This window comes from Pogona vitticeps, chromosome 2 (assembly GCF_051106095.1).
Source record: "Pogona vitticeps strain Pit_001003342236 chromosome 2, PviZW2.1, whole genome shotgun sequence".
NCBI classification, from domain to species: domain Eukaryota; kingdom Metazoa; phylum Chordata; class Lepidosauria; order Squamata; family Agamidae; genus Pogona; species Pogona vitticeps.
The window spans coordinates 14,781,360-14,801,368 of NC_135784.1; the positions used below are offsets into that span (position 1 = coordinate 14,781,360).

The 20,009-nt window shown below is 44.4% G+C and overlaps 1 protein-coding gene and 1 non-coding gene across 2 annotated transcripts in view; one reads left to right on the plus strand and one right to left on the minus strand.

Moving 5' to 3' along the window:
* LOC140704667 (uncharacterized) overlaps positions 1 to 19,761 on the plus strand; it is a 43,934-nt gene extending 24,173 nt beyond the window's left edge. The window contains exons 5-8 of the mRNA XM_078386787.1: positions 9,824 to 10,020; positions 13,906 to 14,024; positions 15,180 to 15,306; positions 17,486 to 19,761. Coding sequence (XP_078242913.1) covers positions 9,824 to 10,020; positions 13,906 to 14,024; positions 15,180 to 15,306; positions 17,486 to 19,116 — 2,074 coding nt within the window. The 3' untranslated portion in view covers positions 19,117 to 19,761. The remainder of the gene's footprint in view (positions 1 to 9,823; positions 10,021 to 13,905; positions 14,025 to 15,179; positions 15,307 to 17,485) is intronic.
* On the minus strand, positions 586 to 769 carry LOC144587674 (U2 spliceosomal RNA). The gene has a single exon (XR_013542835.1). It is a non-coding gene; the product is annotated as a U2 spliceosomal RNA (small nuclear RNA).
* Positions 19,762 to 20,009: the final 248 nt, after the last annotated feature.

The following is a 20,009-nucleotide window of genomic DNA, read 5'->3' on the forward strand; positions in this document are numbered from 1 at the left end:
GAGGCAATGCTGTCAGCTCACAACAGAAAGGGCTCATAAGCTGCGAAGCCTGTTACGAACACAACGTCTTACTCCAGACTGTCCTTGATAACATCCGCCACTGCAGGAAACAACGTACAGCGGCCTGGCTGGGCCTCACCAATGCCTTTGGCTCCATCCCAACGCAACCACATCTTGGAGAGACTTGCTGACTTTGGTATGACCAAGGACTTTCTAGGGCCAGTCTGTGAATTCTACGATGGCTGCTCCACCACCACCAGCGTGAAACTGAGAAAGTCTGTGCTAAGGCGGGAGTTAAACAAGGCTGCCTGGTTAGCCCCCTAGGATTTAACCTGGCCAGGGTGGAGCTGCTTCTCCAGAACATTCCCACACCTGCTTTTTGGAAAAGAGCCATGGCTACACTCATGTTCAAAAGAGAAGACCCCTCAAACCTGAAGACGAACTTCACTTACTGGATGGAAGTATCATTGCTCCCTATACCTTTAAGAAATGAAAACTAATTTTATGAATATCAATATTAAAATTAATAGAATTATTAAGAGAAGTTCAGAGAGCAATTTCCCCAGAGTATCTTTGCTCTCTGGCTGTCAAAAGATCTTTGTCTTTGAACCTTGAGCAAACACCAGGTTTATACATGGAGTGGACAGAGGAAGCCCCTCTTCTGTCTGTCAGGTCCAAGAAGCCATTGAATATATAAAGGACATATCAGATATTAAACTGATAAGAACAGATACTACATTTGATCTTAACCAAAAGGCAAAGAAGCAATACCTGAAGTTCTAAAAAAAACACCGGGTTTCCCAGAGCCAGCATCCTCCCAAGGACCTGAGAGCGAGGCAATGGGCCGAACCGCCCAGTGCCCCCTCACCAACCGCCCTCTCTCGGATCCCATGCTGCTTGCTCCGAAAAGGGCATACTTTCCGTCCAGAGGGAAAGCAAAAGCCTGAGAGGAAAACTGGCGAGAAATTCTGTGGATTCTTCAGATCTGGTCCTTTTCTCGAGGGGGAGTCGGATCCTCCGGGCAGTCATTGGATGTCTCTTTGCATATCCCCGCCCATTTCTCCCATCATGCTCTGCAAAAGCATTCTGCGTACTGGCGGCTGCCAGAGGTCCCCCTCGCTTCACTTTTGGTGGAGGGGATGCCCCCGTTCCCCCCCCCCCATGCAATCCGAGGGCTTGGATTGGAAAAGGGCAAGATGTACCAGGCCGATTCTTTAACAAAATTATATATATTCACGGGATTTCCAGGGTTTTCCAGGTAGACCCGACTCGGAAGTGGTTTCTCCTTGTCTTCTTCCTGGGGAGCCCTGGGACAACAGGGCAGCTGGCCCAAGGCCACCCAGGCCGGCTCTTCTCTCCTCGGAGGCCCACTGGGGGAACTGAACCAGCAACCTCTGGCTCTTCAGAGACCTGAAGCACTGAGCTATCCAGTGGCTGAGGGATGTAAAAAAAAGATTTATAAAAACAAACACAAACGATGAAGCAGAAAACACAAGGACAGGCAAAATTGAAAACTTTCCACACCAGGGGATTTCTAAGCAACCGAGGCGCACATGTGGCTAAAGAGATATTTTCTACTCCAAAAAAAAGACTCCACTCATTTTAGAGTGGCGAAAGAGGGTTAAAAATCTGAGGGACAGAAGGGATCGGAAACCTCCGATTCACAGGCTTGCCAGAAGTCGAAGGTGACTTGACGGCCCACAAGAAAAACAGCATTCGATACGTAGTTCTCAAAATAACAAAACCAATTTTAAAAAATAGACAGAAATTCTCACCAGACGCTATAGAGTGGAAACAACAACAGGCGACATTGAAAAGTTCCACACTAAGTTTTTATATCAGCAAGCAAGGTGCACCTATTACTAAAAGAGATCTTTTTTATTCTAAACAACTCCACTAAAGGTTTATAGTGGGAAAAGACTGTTTTAGCAAATGGTAACAGAAGCAGGGGTAAAAGGAGCAGAAAGGCAGAGTCTGTTCTGCACAAGAAAGGAGGGACCAGGGAACACTTCCCTTAAGGGTGTTTTTTTTGCAGCATTTCAACCACACCAGTTTTTGCACCTGGAAAAAAAAGACAGCACAGCACAATATGTGGAAGTGGAAGAGGGAAAATTGAGAATCAGAATCACAGGGTGTTTTTTCTTTAATGGACTGTTGTTCTCTGCTGCTTTTCAATGTTTTTTCAGTATGAATTTCATTTACTGTTTTTAATACAATACTTGCGAACGTCCTTTGAAATATTTCTCCCCTTCATGGTTTTCAACTTTTAAAGATTGTCTTTTCCTTGTTGCACATCAGTGCCTTGGGTGCCTCTAAGGAGAAAGGCAGGGTGCAAATAAATAAATAAATAAATAAATAAATAAATAAATAAATAAATAAATAAATAAATAAATAAATAAATAAATGAATGAATGAATGAATGAATGAATGAATGAATGAATGAATAAATAAATAAATAAATAAATAAATAAGTAAATAAGTAAATAAGTAAATAAGTAAATAAATAAATAGCTTCCCCACTGACCCCCTCTCCACGACCCTTGGAGATGTGGTAAAAGCGTTCCTTAGAACTACCTTTACACGAAACAGAGAGGGATTCAGAATGATCCGTCCCTATTGCCAGCAAAATCGGGTCCTGTAATTTTGCTCTAGGCGACTTCTCACTCTTTCACTCTTTCTCGATTTTAAATAAACAATCTGGAAGGTCTGCTCTTCCTCTTTTATTACTTTAGGACCCTAATTTGGTAGCGTAATGTGGCCAGATCAAAACAATCCTAGTTCCAAAATATCCAATTTACTACAGTAGCTTAGTCTAAACAAGGAGACAGCTTACAGACAATTTGTCTTTTTATATTTTATTATAAAAGATATCATTTCAACAAGCTCATTTTAACGTCATTCAGTATTTCCAAATTATTTCCAAAATAACCCCCAGCCTTAGCCACCAGTCATGTCCTCTATAAAGTGAAAATAATGAACTGTCTAACTATATCTTAAATAAGCATTCTTACGCAATCTCAAAATAAAGTCCTGTCGGCTGCATATCTCTCGGTGTGTCGTCTCTCTCCCTTCCATCTCTTCTCCGTCACTCTCCGTCTCTCTTCGCCCATCTTTCTTAAATTAAGCCGTTGTGTCCTTGTCCATTGGAGTTTTGATAAGATAAGGGTCAGCTTGTTCTTCTTGACTTTTTTTTCTTCCGCTGGAAAAAGAACTGACCTTGTACAATTTTTTCTTCCTAATTAACACCTGGACATTAGTCAGCTTCTAGTTGTTTCCTTGCTGTAATGACACAAAATCCATCTCTATTCTACTTTTAAAATGTTCATAATCAAATTCATGACAGGAGAGTCCACCAACTCTTCTCGACTCCAGGGAGATGATTGCAATGCACAAGGCGGCACCTTTCGACTTGCAGGCGAGCCTGGCCAACTCGCCGGGTGGGAGGGCTCAGAGTCCCCGCCACCTGCACACACCACAAAGTCAGAGGACAAAGTCAGGAGTTCCTGACCAGCAAAGCCCCTCTTTCCCTAGTGATCAAACCACTGGGAAAATAATTTTCCTTTAAAATGCAGGTAAGGAGGTGGGGGGAGAGAAAAAGCAAAACCCGAGAAATGAGAGAAACAGAGTTAAACCGCTTGCAAGCCATTCAAGGGCTCAGTAAGAATGGATCTCACTAACACAATTGCCTCAAGTTACCGGAAGCCAGATTTTGGTGGATGATCAGGAAAAACTTCTTCATTGTTAGAGCAGTACGAAGTAGGACCATGGACCCAGTGACCTCGGGAGTTGGTGAGGGCTCCAACACTGGAGCCATTCAAGAAAAACCTGGATCCTCCCCTGGCAGATATACCTTGATCTGCATTCCTGCACTGAGCAGAGGGTTGGATTCAGTGGCCTTTGAGCTCCATTATTCTAGTCATTTCTTATTACTGGCACCATAATGGCTTGAATTCAGATGTACAGCGGGCCATCATTACCCTGGATTTGGCCACAAATGGATATGAAAAAAACAAACAGGAAGTTCCCAGATAGCAAGTCCTAGATTTATTTGGGGGTGTGTGTGTGTGTGGCATTTTGAAGAAAGATCTTGGAAGAGGATGCCAGGGCTTAGTGAAGGAGAGAGATTCGTGTGGAAGGCTGTGGAGCTTGGATTCCTCATGGTGCCCAGAGAGGAGCCAAACTGGGTAGCAGCACAACTCCGAAAGAAGAATAAGCCACGTCTGAGCATTCTGCACCTAGAAAAGATTTGTCCAAAGTCAGAATCGATGGCATGCAATTATTATTAAAGGTCTTTGGGCAACCCATCCTCCCCAGGTGCACTCCCTGAAGGTAAAGACTACACAGTGGGAGAAGCTTCCTTTGCGGGCTCAGCTGTGAAGGCATCCGCCTTAGTTTTACAGTTTTCTGGATTTGTGATACCCGAACCAATAAAAGATAACCTTCGCTCAGGTATCAAACCCATGCTTATTTGGTTTTCTAATTGCTGAATTTACATGAGTATAAAAGCAGAAAAAGATCCATGCACACCCAGAACTCAGTGGTTTAAGTATCTGGCTGCAAAACCACAAGTTGAGAGTTCGAATACCCTCTGCGCCTCCTTGATAGAGGCTGGGCTCCACCTTTGCCATTCTAAAATGATGATGACAAGCCCAAATCGGGGGTATGATATTCTTGAATTAAATAATACAAAAAGAATCAAAGTAGTTCTAATTTCTTAAAAGATCCTGCATTTCCAAGATTGTTGTCTCTTGTTTTTCCTCTAATCTCAATTTTAACTTTCCACTTTCTGCCCCCAATAAATCACACCATTTCTCGATAAGCCGGGCCTCTGTTGTGTCCAGCTTTCCTGATTAACTCTCCCTGAAACGTATGTGATCATGGCGACCAGGATCCTTAGAAGATCAGGAAAGCCCCCTTTCTTGACATAAGGAATAGAAAAAAAGTGCAACTAGATGCTATGGGACTACAGTTCCTATCAGCCACCACATCCAATGTGGAGGGATGATGGGATCTGTAGTCCCCACAACACCTGGAGGGTTGCACATTGACCATCTTTGTTTTTAGTGCCATGAAAATAAATAAAGAAATAAAGCCGTTGCATAGAAGCCCCTCCAGATCACTCCCTGGGCCTTTGCGACTTTTCAGCAGGTCGTCCCCAGGCCCAAACAAAGGGGGCAAGGCCAGGTCGGCAAGGGACCCTTAACTGTTACTTATGGGGCTGCAGAAGCAGAGCACAGGTGAGTCCTCTTGAGATATTTCGACCCTTGGGGATTTTATACTACATCAGCTTGTGGAGAGAAGACCTTGATGGGCAAAATGGCTGCCCAGATAATAATGAGATACAGTGGTGCCTCAATTAGCGAGCACTTCGATTAGCGATGAAATCGATTAGCGATGACTTTTTCGGGGCATTTTGGTGCTCTGATTAGCGATGGTCCCTATGGGCAATTTTCGACTAGCGATGGTTTGGGACCATGCTTCGAATAGCGATTAAATTTTGGGTCCCCTGTTTCGATTAGCGATGGTTTAAACAGCTGAGTTGCATTGAATAGGTTTCAATGCATTTCAACTGGGGAACCGCGTTTTGATTAGCGATGTTTCCTATGGAGATTTTCAAATGCATTGAAAACTGGATAATCCGTTTCAATGGGAACGGATTGCGGTCCGCAATCCGTTCCCATTGGAACGGATTATCCAGTTTTCAATGCATTTCAATGGGAAACTGTGTTTCGATTAGCGATCAAATCAATTAGCGATGTTTTTTGCGGAATGCATTAACATCGCTAATTGAGGCACGACTGTATATGATAAGGTCCACCTTTAGGACATACTGCCCATGTCAGCTCCTGCATCATAAGGGCCACCGTTAGGATAGACAAATATTATATACGTATATTAGACAAATATTTTATATAAAGGTGGCCCTTATGATGCAGGAGTTGACATGGGCAGTCTGTCTAAAAGGTGGCCATTATGATGCAGGAGATGACATGGGCAGTCTGTTCTAAAGGTGGCCGTTATGATGCAGGAGATGACATGGGCAGTCTGTTCTAAAGGTGGCCGTTACCATGTGGAGCTGACATGGGAAGTCTGTGCAAAAGGTTGTTCTCTAAATACCTAGCACTTTGCGAGAAATTATAGTTTAGGCCAGGGTGCAAGATGGAGCATGTTTTGCGAGCCATTTTCTAAGGTAGAGTTGGCTTCCTTGGATTCCTGGGAATAAAGAAAGTCCAAAGAGAGCCCTAATAGATGCAGTTTGGCTGGAAAAGCTTTAGGCCATGAGCTGTTATCGACCTCTTTCTGTAGAAGGTTAAGATATCCCAGGGAGGGATCAGCATGTATTTTACCTTGTTCCAATGCCTAAAAGCAAAGAGCCAAGCACTGCATTCTAGTGATGTTAGACCAGTCTCTAATCGTAAGGCAGCTGCAGGGATGCATCTTGGCATTCCCAAAGTGGATCATAGAAAAATTGAAAGAACACTATTGTTGTTGTTTTTGCCTAGTCGTTTAGTCGTGTCTCACTCTTCGTGACTCCATGGACCAGAGCACGCCAGGCCCTCCTGTCTTCCACTGCCTCCCGGAGTTGTGTCAAATTCATTCTGGTAGCTTCGATGACACTGTCCAGCCATCTCATCTTCGGTCTTCCCCTTCTCCTCTTGCCTTCGCACTTTCCCAACATCAGGGTCTTTTCCAGGGAGTCTTCTCTTCTCATGAGATGGCCAAAGTATTGGAACCTCAGCTTTAGGATTTGTCCTTCCAGTGAGCACGCAGGGTTGATTTCCTTTAGAATGGATAGGTTTGTTCTCCTTGCAGCCCAGGGGACTCTCAAGAGCCTCCTCCAGCACCACAATTCAAAAGCATCAATTCTTCGGCAGTCAGCTTTCTTTATCATCCAGCTCTCACTTCTATACCTCACTACTGGAAAAACCATAGATTTGACTATTCGGACTGTTGTTGGCAAGGTGATGTCTCTGCCTTTTAAGATGCTGAAAAGGTTTGTCATTGCTTTCCTCCCCTCTTAGTTTTTTTGATGTTGAGCTTCAGATCATTTTTTGCACTCTCCTCTTTCACCGTCATTACAAGGTTCCTTAATTCCTCCTCACTTTCTGCCATCAGAGTGGTATCATCTGCATATTGGAGGTTGTTGGTATTTCTTCCGGCAATCTTAATTCCAGCTTGGTATTCTTCCAGTATGGCCTTTCGCATGATGTATTCTGCATATAAGTTAAATAAACAGGGGGACAATATACAGCCTTGTCGTATTCCTTTCCCAATTTTGAACCAATCAGTTGTTCCATATCCTGTTCTAATTGTTGCTTCCTGTCCCACGTATAGGTTTCTCAGGAGGTAGATAAGGTGGTCAGGAACTCCCATTTCCTTAAGCACTTCCCATAGTTTGGTGTGGTCCACACAGTCAAAAGCTTTTGCATAGTCAATGAAGCAGAAGTAGATGTTTTTCTGGAACTCTCTGGCTTTCTCCATAATCCAGTGCATGTTAGCAATTTGGTCTCTAGTTCCTCCGCCCCTTCGAAATCCAGCTTCTACTTGTGGGAGTTCTCGGTTCACATACTGCTGAAGCCTACCTTGTAGGATTTTGAGCATATCCTTGCTAGCGTGTGAAATGAGTGCAATTGTATGGTAGTTGGAGCATTCTTTGGCACTTCCCTTCTTTGGGATTGGGTTGTAGACTGATCTTTTCCAGTCCTCTGGCCACTGTTGAGTTTTCCAGACTTGCTGGCATATTGAATGTAGCTCCTTTACAGTGTCATCTTTTAAGATTTTAAATATTTCAACTGGAATGCCATCACCTCCACTGGCCTTGTTGTTAGACAAGCTTTTTAAGGCCCACTTGACATCACTCTCCAGAATGTCTGGCTCAAGGTCAACAACCGCACTATCTGGGTTATCCGGGATATCCAAATGTTTCTCGTATAATTCCTTTGTGTATTATTGCCACCTCTTCTTGATGTCTTCTGCTTCTGTTAGGTCCCTACTATTTTTGTCCTTTATCATGTTCATCTTTGCACAAAACGTTCCTTTAATATCTCCGATTTTCCTGAACAGATCTCTAGTTTTTCCTTTTCTATTATTTTCCACAATTTCTTTGCATTGTTCATTTAAGAAGGCCCTTTTGTCTCTCCTTGCTCTTCTTTGGAAGTCTGCATTCCATTTTCTGTATCTTTCCCTATCTCCCTTGCATTTTCTATCCCTTCTCTTCTATGCTATTTGTAAGGCCTCGTTAGACAGCCACTTTGCTTTCTTGCAGTTCCTTTTCTTTGGGATGGTTTTTGTTGCTGCCTCCTGTACAGTGTTACAAGACTCTATCCCAAGTTCTTCAGGCACTCTGTCCACTAAATCTACTTCCTTAAATCTGTTCTTTACTTCCACTGTGTATTCATAAGGGATTTGGTTTTGATTACACCTGACTAGCCCAGTGGTTTTTCCTACTCTCTTCAGTTTAAGCTTGAAATTTGCTATGAGAAGCTGATGATCAGAAGCACAATCGGCCAAAGGTCTTGTTTTTGCTGACTGTATAGAGCTTCTCCATCTTTGGCTGCGGAGAATATACGGTAATCAATTTGATTTCCGTCAGCAATCCATGAAGGGGAACACTCTCTATACTTGTGAGAAATCCTGGGATCCACGTTGGTATACCATATAACAGTTGGGGCAAAATCTTGAATAACAGCTGGTATAAATTGTCTGCATTCAATGCAGTAAAGAAAAAAATGGTAGATAGCTTTCTATGTGTTCTGGACTACTTCGATTATGGACCCACTTGACACAACTTTTTTGGCACTCCAGGGTATCTGCAATATGATCCGATCAGGCCGAGGGTGTCTGCAAAGATGACCATAATATTGTTTTGTTAATATTTAAGGAGTGGTTTCACCAATTCCTACCCCCCCCATGAATCTCCCTGCCTGAGTGTGGATTCGAACCCTAGTCTCGCCCATCTGCTACTCCCTCCTGGGTTGTTTTAGCTTTGCATAGCCTTGCTATAATCTTTGCTTTGAGAAAGAAAGATTTTTGATTCCTTCCTGCAGGCTGATTTATTGTACAGACTAGAGGTGGGAAAGCCAGAATCAGCTGCTTGTGGAGCGAGAAAAGGGATTTGTATGGAAAAGCCGACTACATGAAGGAATTCCAGGAAAGGATGATGCCGAAGACCCTGAACAGAGAAGCCTTGAACTCTGGCATAGGGTGTCGGGGCTTCAGAGAATTCGATCACCAGGAGGATGCTTGGCCCCGAGAAGTCTGCAGCCACCTCCATCATCTTTGCCGTGAATGGCTGAAGCCGGAGCAACACACGAAGGCTCAGATTCTGGACCTGGTGGTCCTAGAGCACTTCCTGGCCATCCTTCCCCCGGAGATGTCCAGCTGGGTGAGGGAATGTGGAGCGGAGACCAGTTCCCAGGCGGTGGCCCTGGCCGAAGGCTTCCTCCTGAGCCAGGCGGAGGAGAAAAAGCAGGTGAGATGAACGATTCGTCCTGGGAATGCCATGCCCGGTTGAGAAAAACAATTTCCCTGTAGCCACAAATCCCATCAGCCCCTGGCCGGTGACCCTGGTTGGTGGTTGGTGGATTCTGGGGCTTTGTTTATCTTTTCCAAGGGCTGTGAAGGCCCAACATCTCCCACAAATCGGCCCCTGGCCGTGCTTACAAGGGCATATTGGGATTTGTCATCCTCTTTTTTTAAAAAAGCTCTCATTCCAAGGGGCTTAGAATGGCCAGCTTTTCTGCCCAATCAGCCTGGAGGTCATTATCCCAAAGATCTGATTTCCCAGGGACTTGAATTTGCACTAGCCACTTTTTCTGCTAAGTTTTCACGAAGGAAGGCATAACCCCAAAACTTTGCCTTGTCTTGTTCCATTTCTTCTCCAATCCTCTGTCTACATGCCGGAGCAGTCGGAAGTGGCTAAGAATACCTCCGGGACAGAAGGAGATCTGTCAGATGCTAAACAGAAGCTGCTCTTTTGGAATGACAACCTGGAGGAGGATGAAGGTGATACTTCACTGGGTAAGGATTGCTGAAGGATTGCTTCTGTTTCGTTGGTGTTCTGTGCCTTCAAGTCAGAAACCGCGTATAAGGACGCAAATAGGGCTTTCCAGGTAAGTGAGATATCCAAGGAGTGGTTTTACCGGTTCCACATTCTCAGTGAGTTTCCACGCCTGAGTGGGAATTCGAACACAGGACTCTGGAGACGCAGTCTGTCCCTCTCTTAATCACACTACACTGGGTATCACTGAATATCTCTAAAACCTATAGGCTTTAGAGAAAGGGGCAAAAGCCTATAGGTGGAAAAGCTGCAGAAGAGAGCGACTCAAATGATGACTGAGCTGGGGCACCTCCCTGAGGAGGAAAGGCTACAGCGTGTGGGTCTCTTGAGTCTAGAGCAGTGGTTCTTAACGTGGGCGATAATGCCCCCCAGGGGGCAATTTCATTTTTCAGGGGGGCGGTAGAATGAAAAGGGGCGGCGTGGGGGCGGTAGAGCAGAAGGGGGCGGTAGGGGGCGCTGGAGCAAGCCAAATCTGTGAAGATGGCTGTAGCCTTTTTACAATGTGCATGACTATATATTTTCCTCCAATCTTAATTTAGTTTCAGAGTTTTCATCTTGAAATTTTTAGTTCCTGCATTGCGGGGTTTTTTTATACCCTTTTTATATTTCTTTTTGTGTCTTAAAATTCGCTTGCAACTAAATCATTAAATGTTACTTTTTGGGGGCTTTTCATTTTCTTGGAATTGAATTTTGTTTTCAGGGATCATTGGATTTAAGTGTCTTAAATAAGTAAGTAAGTAAGTAAGTAAGTAAGTAAGTAAGTAAGTAAGTAAGTAAGTAAATAAATAAATAAATAAATAAATAAATAAATAAATAAATAAATAAATAGGATATCATCACCGCGGGGAGGGGGGCGATGATAACTTCCTCAATGGCTCAAGGGGGCATTTCTTTCAAAAAGGTTAAAAACCACTGGTCTAGAGGAAAGGCGCCTGAGGGGGGAACGTGATGGAGAGGTATCAAATTCTGCAGAGGGTGAATAAAGTGGATAGAGGGAAGCTCTTTTCCCTCTCAGGCAATACCAGAACCAGGGGACCTCCACTCCAGTGAAGTGTTGAGAGAGTAGGACAGACAAAAGAAGATATTTATTGACCCAGAGGGTGGTTAGTCCATGGAACTCCTTGCCACCAGATGGGGTGATGGCATCTGGCCTAGATGCCTCGAAAAGGGGGTTTGACAGATTCCTGGACGAAAAGTCCATCGCAGGTGAGAAGCCAGGATGATGGGGATGTACAGTCTCCGGGCTTAAAAGAAAGTTCCTCCAAATTCCAGATGCAGGTGAGGGGGATCAGGAGATAGATATCCAGTTGTCCCATGGGCTCCCAGAGGCCTCTGGTGGGGGCCACTGAGAGATCCAGACAGCTGGACCGAGATGGGCCCTTGGCCTAATCCAGCAGGGCTCCTCTTAGGTTCTTATGTGGTTTTACTATTTTCCCCGTGTGTGCGGATATGGGGAGAAAAATGGGTATAATTTTCTATATTTTAGACACAGACTGGATTTTAGTAAAGTAAAGTTTTGTGTAGCACATCATAGTAGGCATCCTTCAGTCTCGAGAGACTATGGTAACGTTCTCTGTATGAAGGTCTTGGTACAGTGTCTTGTGTGGCTGAGGAGGCCAATTCGAGAGTGACAATCTCTTCCACATTGAAGACAATGTCCCCTGTCCAGCTCCCTGGCTTTGCTTGTTTCGGGACTGCCTCTTTGCCTCAGCCTGCTGTACAAGTGTCTCTTCAAATTGGGAGAGGCCGTGATGCACTGCATGCCTCCAGGCTGAACGCTCAGACGTCAAGGTTTCCCATCTGTTGAGGTCCATTCCTAAGGCCTTCAGATCCCGCTTGCAGATGTCCTTGTAACGCAGCTGTGGTCTCCCTCGGGGGCGGCTTCCCTGCACTAATTCTCCATACAGGAGATCTTTTGGAATCCGACAATCAGCCAGTCTCATGACATGCCCAAGCCAACGTAAACATCGCTGTTTCAATAATGTATACATGCTGAAAATTCCAGCTCGTTCTAGGACTACTCTATTTGGAACTTTGTCCTGCCAGGTGATACCAAAAATGTGTCGGAGGCAACGCATATGGAAGGTGTTCAACTTCCTCTCCTGCCATGCACAAAGGGTCCAGGACTCGCTGCAGTACAGGAGTGTGCTCAGGACACAGGCTCTATAGACCTGGATTTTGGTGTATGCCGCCAACTTCTTATCAAGCCATACTCTCTTTGTGAGTCTAGAGAACATGGTGGCTGCTTTCCCTATGCGTTTATCCAGCTCGACATCTAGGGAGAGAGTATCAGAGATGGTTGAGCCAAGGTACACAAATTCATGAACAACCTCCAATTCTTGCATGGAGATAGTAATAGAGAGAGGTGAGTCCACGCCCTGGCACAACAGTGTAGCACAACAGTTTAAGGAAACTCCTGTGAGGAGCATAATTCTCTTGAATAATTGAAATATAACATCTATGTACAGCAGGGGTGAGCAACATCTGTTGCCCTCGGGCTCAATTTTTGCTACACGGGGCTATCCATGAGTTTCAAAGTCCACCTTCTTCTTCCCAAAGTGGCTAGAATTCTAATTCTGGCTTTCAAAAGGAATTATTTTGTGTGTGTGTATGTGCACATGTAATACCTTGTAGATATTTTGTAAGGCAGATCCCTACACCTGGAGGCTTTGAAGAGCAGTTGTTCACATTATTTTCACCAGCATTCTTGTAAAGTTTTGAATTTCTGGTCAAATTCCTTTGTGTGATGCAGTAGAAGTACAGAGATCCACAGAGCAGATGTGACAGGGTTCGTCACTAGGGTGTGACAGTTCCTTGATTTTGGACGGGGGGGGGGGGGGAGAAATGGAAGGGTCGAGTTCCTTGAAATAGAAATTTGATTAACAGCATGAACGGATTTGTCAGCAACAACTTCTGCAGGGCCAACATGGCCAACGTTTATTGGTAACTCTGTCCATAAAAGGGACAAACGTTCACAGGAATCTTCCTTCCTCAGTGGGGAGATGGTCCGAAACTCTCCTGACCGGGCGAGTATTTTAAAGATTCGAGGTTCTCCTTCCTCTTCCTTCTCTTCTTCCCGCAAAACTACCTTCCTTGTTTCCCTAGACTTCCCTCTCTCCTCCGATGTCCATGTTGGGAACACCTCCACCTTTCTCTTCTCCTTCTTAGGATCCTCCCCTTTTCCTCCTATCTCTAGGCCTTCTCCTGTCATCTTTTCTACACCACTGTTACTGTCCTCCTCATTAGACGTGGGAGGGGACGGCTCACTCTCCCTTTTCCTCTGTCTTTTTTGTCCTCCAGCTCACAGCAGAATAGCGACAAGTTCTCCAATTGTCCACCCCTTTCTCCTTCCCTGGCCCTGAAGATCTTAACAGCTCTCTCTGAGACATTTTTTTAGGAGAAAGAATAAAAACATTTCAGTACCGCCAGGCATGAACAGATCAACAGAAAGACAACATGCAACACAAAAGGCTTCCAACATACTAAAGAGAGGGAACTAGAATGCTCAGCAGAGAGGCGGGGCTGTCTTTGAATGCTGAGATGGGAAGGAATGATTGGTTGGTGCTGGATAAATTGACAGGCACCCAAGCCCAGAAAAGTCCCTCTCAGCCAAACAAGCGACAGGCATCATGCGAGGTTGCAAAAAGTCCCAACAAAGCTCCAGTTTTAGGGGTCTGAAGGAGGCTGGGTTCAGAAATGGTCTTGGGGTGTCACGTACAAGCTGTACTATGCATAGACATGGTCTAGAGGGGCAGGGAAAAGATCAAATAAATAAATAAATAAATAAAATATACCTGATATAAAGAATAAAATATATTCTCCCACACACTTTTCCCTCCTTACAGGTGGTGAAGCTGTGCCAGGAACGTGTACAACTAGATCATCTGCTGTGGAGAATGGAATCGGAGTGGCTTTTGAGGTCAGGAAAGATGAAGTCAAGGATGAAATCGCCCATGGCTTGAAAGTATCTGCCTCTTTCCCTTTGATTCTTTGCATCCGTAACCTGTGGGAAACCCACCTGCAAACCGGGAGGGCAAGCATGTCCTTCTGAGTCATAATAATAACCTTTGAGCTGCAAGGCTGGAAAGGGACCCTAGAGATCATCCAGTCCAGCCCCTGTCAAGCAGGCCCAGTGGGGGAATTGAACTCCCAACCTCTGGCTCCACAGGCAGGGATCTAAACCACAGAGCTATCCAGCAGTTCTTATTTTAGTTGCCAGGGACGAGCAGATAAAAGCAAGGTGGTTAGGATCCCAGAGCTAGCAGGAGAGTCATTGCGGTAAATAGGCTCTGTCAAAGGAGACCAGTGAATATTATTCATGATAAACATACAGCTACACATATTTAAATTTTTTGAAATATATTCTGTAGGCTTCCAAGAGGCTTGGTATGGCGTTATTAGTACTGTGTATTTTAGTTGTTGCGAGTCACCTTGGAACTCCTAAGGGGGGGAGAAAGGTAGCATGTAAATAAATCAAACAAAAAACAAATATTATTTTTATTGATTAAAATTATTACCTTGCCCTTCTCCCAAAAAAGGACCCAGTATAATATTAAACACAATATTAAAAATCAGAAAACAGTAAATGAGAATAAAGAGGCCCCACCTTGCTCCTGGTCATGGTGTAGAGAATGAGGAATAAATTTATTGTCTGACAGTTCCCGACCATTAGATCCAGGCAGTGGCCAGTAATTTTGGATCTGGGTAGCCTCAGTTGTTGAACAAATAACTAATTAAACAGTTAGGCCCAGAAATAACGTTTGGCAAGTTGGTGGTCAAGGAGACAAAAATGAAAATCTGATTTATTTAATGTTTTTTTCCCCACCTGCTGCTTTTCTGTCCGAGAACACCCAGAATCGGGTTTTGGACCTAAAGCTCTGACCCCTTCTGTTGGCTAATGTGATCCTCCTCTTACTTGCGCTGTTTATGGCCTTCATAAGTAAAATATGTTCATTTTTTTTAAAAAAAGAAGAAGCACACACTGGAAACGCCCTGGAAAAGCCTTTTGTGGGATCCTGCAAGGCAAAAGACCAGTCTCCATATATTAATGATTTCCTACCATCCGTGGAGGAACCATTTTAGCATTGAAAGGGGAAAAAAGTATTTTCTTCTCTTTTAGAATCCACTAATCTTGGAAGAGGTGACTGTGTGTTTTACCGAGGAGGAGTGGGCGTTGCTGAATCCGGAGCAAAGAGCTTTGCATGAGGAAGTTATGGCGGAGATTCATGCAAATGTAGCCTCTTTAGGTAAAGATCCCATTTATCCTTTTGTTAAGAGAAAATATTTAAGTGAGAATGTTTATTATTTACGAGATGATTCTCCCTGGGTTTGAACAGCCAGCATTCTGTTTTTCTAATCTAGAAGAAGTTAGGGAACTTTTTAGAGGAAAGTGGTTACCCTTGTTATAAAAACATTTAATCATCATCTTAGGAGTGAAAAGCTGATACAGTGGCATTCCGGATTAATCGTCGCTATGCAAAAACATCGCTAAACGGATCGAAAAACCCCATAGGAACGCATTTAACTTAGTTTAATGCGTTCCTATGGGGCCCAAACTCACCGTTCAGCGAAGTTCCTCCATAGCGCCGACATTTTTGCGCCCTCGGTAAGCGAAGGCAGGGCGCGAAAACACTAGTGTGGGCCATTTTGGGCACTCGCCGGCCATTTTGGAACCGCCGATCAGCTGTTGTAAAAACATCGCAATGCGAAGATCGGTAAGCGGAATGCTTACCGATCATCGTAATGCGAGTTTTTCCCTATCTAAACATCGCTTTTGCGATCGCAAAAGCGACACCGCTATGCAGATTCATCGTTAAATGGTGCGCTCGTTAAGCGAGGCACCACTGTACTGTCCTACTTTGGGCACATCATGAGAAGGCAGGATTCTTTGGAAAATACTATAATGCTGAGAAAGGTGGAAAATAGCAGGAAAACAGGAAATACATGATGGATTGACTCCCTAAAGGAAGCCAAAGGCTTGAGTTTGCGGGACCTAAGCCAGAAAAGTTGAGAACACGGCATTTTGGAGATCACATAAGCTAGAGATAACTTGATGAAATATAAGAGCAGTCTCATTAAACAGTAACTGTGATAAAGCAATGCATTAAAACGGCAATCTTGGCCAGAGATCCCAGGATAGGATAGGCTAAAATGAGGCCCTATGCCAAGAGTGGGAATTTAGGAGAAATATACCCTAACAGGATTTTCCTGCTAACTCCTGGTGGGGGTTAAGCTAAGAAATGAATTCAGCTCTGAAAGCTTTCAAGCTTTTAGAAAAGTCAGCTCAAAGAGAGCTGGTGATGCTAAAATAAAATCCACTAATAGTTATAGGATTTAGTTAACAGGATGGTGCAGAGTTACATCTCCTGTAACTTCCTAGGTCATCATGGGAGGGTGACTCTTTGTGACCCCATGGACCAGAGAACGCCCGGCCCTCCTATCCTCCACTGCCTCCTGGAGTTGGGTCAAATTCATGATGGTGGCTTCGATGACACTGTCCAACCATCTCATCCTCTGTCGTCCCCTTCTCCTCTTGCCTTCACACTCTCCCAACATCAAGGTCTTTTCCAGGGAGTCCTTTCTTCTCATGAGATGGCCAAAGTATCGGAGCCTCAGCTTCAGGATCTGTCCTTCCAGTCAGCACTCAGGGTTGATTTCACCAATACCTCTGTGCAATCATATGCACACAGACGTTGGCAGGGATAAGGTTGGGCGGGGTGTTGCTCAGATGTTATTTCGCAACACCTCCCGTACTCCATGTGTGACACGACTGTGAAAATCAGACAGAAGTGTGAATTTCCTGACCTTTTGTGTCACGGGCCAATTTGGGTTCTGTTCTTTGCTTTTGCTGGTTAAAGATGTTTCTTCAACGGAGCTGTTTTCTTTAGGTTGTGGCTCTGCCCCTGGGCGTCAGGATCTGACAGACTAAATTTGACTCACCTGGGACAAAAGGCCTAAGCTGGAATTCTCAGTGGCTTGGTGTAGCCTCGTTGTGTCCATGGTTTCTGTTCAGAAAGGAAACTGACCCAGCACTAGGTGAACACTTCCTTTCTGAACAGGAAGCTAGGCAGAGCTTGGTCTATTCTGAGTCATGAAGCCTTCTAGCTTAGCCTTTTCTCCCAGGCGATCCAAAATTACAGTGTCTGAAATGTGGGAATTCCCACAGTGGAGAATGATGGGATTTGTAGTCCACAAAATCCAAACGGCTCATCCCTAATTGCAATCAGGTCTTTGTGATCCCAGTCTCACATGCTGTGTCACACCAACTGGTGGTTAATGTCGTTCAGAACTTGTTCCAGATGTGCGTCATCCTGTATCCACCTGCCACATTTAGTTGTCTGTGTGTCAGCAGTTTCGAATGAGCACATTTTGTGTGGTGATTAGAGCTTCCCTTTCTGACTCACCTCATTGCCATGATTTCAACAGGAGATCAGAGAAGACAGGAGTATGAGGAGGAACCCTGTAGAGGGCCAGTGAAAGAATTTCACTCTCGAAGCAGAAAACAACAACGAAGCGAAACAAGAGAGGGGCAAAAGAGGAGGGAAGAGTTCTCTGATCCGGAGGCTGGGGATGTGCCCACTGTCCGAGTCCAAGCAGAAAGAAACCAAGCAAAGGAAAATATTAAATGCCTAGAGTGTGGGAAGACCTACAGCAAGAAATCTCACTTGAAGCGTCATCTGAGGGTCCACACAGGGGAGAAACCCTTCAAGTGTTCGTACTGCTCCAAGGGCTTTCTTGATCAAGCCCGTCTTAAGAATCACATGACCATTCACACAGGGGAGAAACCCTACGAATGTTTGGAGTGCGGGAAGAGATTCAACATGAAGAGAAACCTTGCTTCTCATCAGCGGACCCACACGGGAGAGAAACCGTATAAATGTAATGTGTGTGGGAAGTGTTTCACTCACAGTAATAGCCTCGTTTATCATAAAAGGTTCCACAATGGAGAGAAGCCCTATGAATGCCCACAGTGTAGCAAGTGCTTCTCCGGGAGCGGGGACCTGAAAAGGCATTTGATGTTGCACGCTGAAGAGAAACCCCATAAATGCCTGGAGTGTGGAAAGAGCTTCAGATGGAGGATAAACCTCACTTCCCACCAACGAATCCACAATGGGGAGAAGCCATTTAAATGCCTGGAGTGTGAAAAGAGCTTCAGACGGAGGACACACCTCACTTCCCACCAACGAATCCACACTGGGGAGAAGCCGTATGAATGCCTGGAGTGTGGAAAGAGCTTCAGACAGAGGACACACCTCACTTCCCACCAACGAATCCACACTGGGAGGAAGCCATATGAATGCCCACAGTGTAGCAAGTGCTTCCGTGGGAACCTGAAAAGGCATTTGATGTTGCACACCGAAGAGAAACCCTATAAATGCCTGGAGTGTGGAAAGAGCTTCAGATGGAGGATAAACCTCACTTCCCACCAACGAATCCACAATGGGGAGAAGCCATTTAAATGCCTGGAGTGTGAAAAGAGCTTCAGACGGAGGACACACCTTACTTCCCACCAACGAATCCACACGGGAGACAAACCGTATAAATGTTTTCAATGTGAAAAAAGTTTCTCTCGGAGCTCCCACCTGTCTTCACATCAGAAAACTCACACAGGTGACAAGCCGTATAAATGTTTTGAATGTGGAAAAAGTTTCTCTCAGAGCTCCCACCTGTCTTCACATCAGAAAACTCACACAGGTGACAAGCCGTATAAATGTTTTGAATGTGGAAAAAGTTTCTCTTGGAGCTCCAACCTGTCTTTCCATCAGAAAACTCACACGGGAGACAAACCGTATAAATGTTTTCAATGTGAAAAAAGTTTCTCTCGGAGCTCCCACCTGTCTTCACATCAGAAAACTCACACAGGTGACAAGCCGTATAAATGTTTTGAATGTGGAAAAAGTTTCTCTCAGAGCTCCCACCTGTCTTCACATCAGAAAACTCACACAGGTGACAAGCCGTATAAATGTTTTGAATGTGGAAAAAGTTTCTCTTGGAGCTCCAACCTGTCTTCCCATCAGAAAACTCACACGGGAGACAAACCGTATAAATGCTTTTAGTGCAGATTCAGCTGCATCCAGAGTAAGAGCCAGAGTAATAAAGCCATTCCTCATAGTCTGGATCTTGGTGAGGGCAATTCAGAAAGAACCACGATGTGAAGTTGGTGTGTTTGTCAATTAATAAATCTTTTAAATCCATTTCATTAATTTGTTGTGATTCTGTCTTTTTGAGCTGCCATCGTTAACTCACTGTGACAAGCTCAAGGAAATTAAAATAGAATATATCTATCAACAACAAATCTATTTCATATCAGCATTGTACATTTGACAAATATCTCATCCAAGGGAAGGAATGTTACCTTTTTCTTTTCTTGTGTTAAGGTGTTCAGCTCAGTGGAGATCGATTCCCCCACTGTGTCTTCCTGACAAGCTGGACTCGATGCATAGGGTCCCTTCCAACTGTAGAGTTCTGACATAATGGTGATGATATGTGACGTGATTTTTCTAGAACATTTTGAACCGCTATAGAGTCCTGCCCCTTTGACAGGGGAATTATTATCTAGTCATCATACTTCACGGCTGGAATTGATCTAATTATATTTATTTATTTAAAATATTTTTACCCCACCTTCTTTAAAAGGACCCAAGGTAGCTTGTATCATTAAAAGACAACATTTGAAGCTTTAAAAAAAGTATACAAAGAATAAAAAGGATCGAAGAAATGGTAAAAGCAATATTAAAAACACGTTCAAAAGCAGAAAAACATACCCATCTATTAAAAAACCCCGCTCAGGCAACCAATCACCAAGGGAAAGCCTGCCTGAAGAGAAAGATCTTCACCTGCTTGTGGAAGAGCAGCAAAGATGGGGCCAGCCTGGCCCCTAGTGGCAGGGAGTTCCAAAGTCTGGGAGCAACAGAAGAAGACCTCCTGTGTCCCCATCAGATGTACCTGT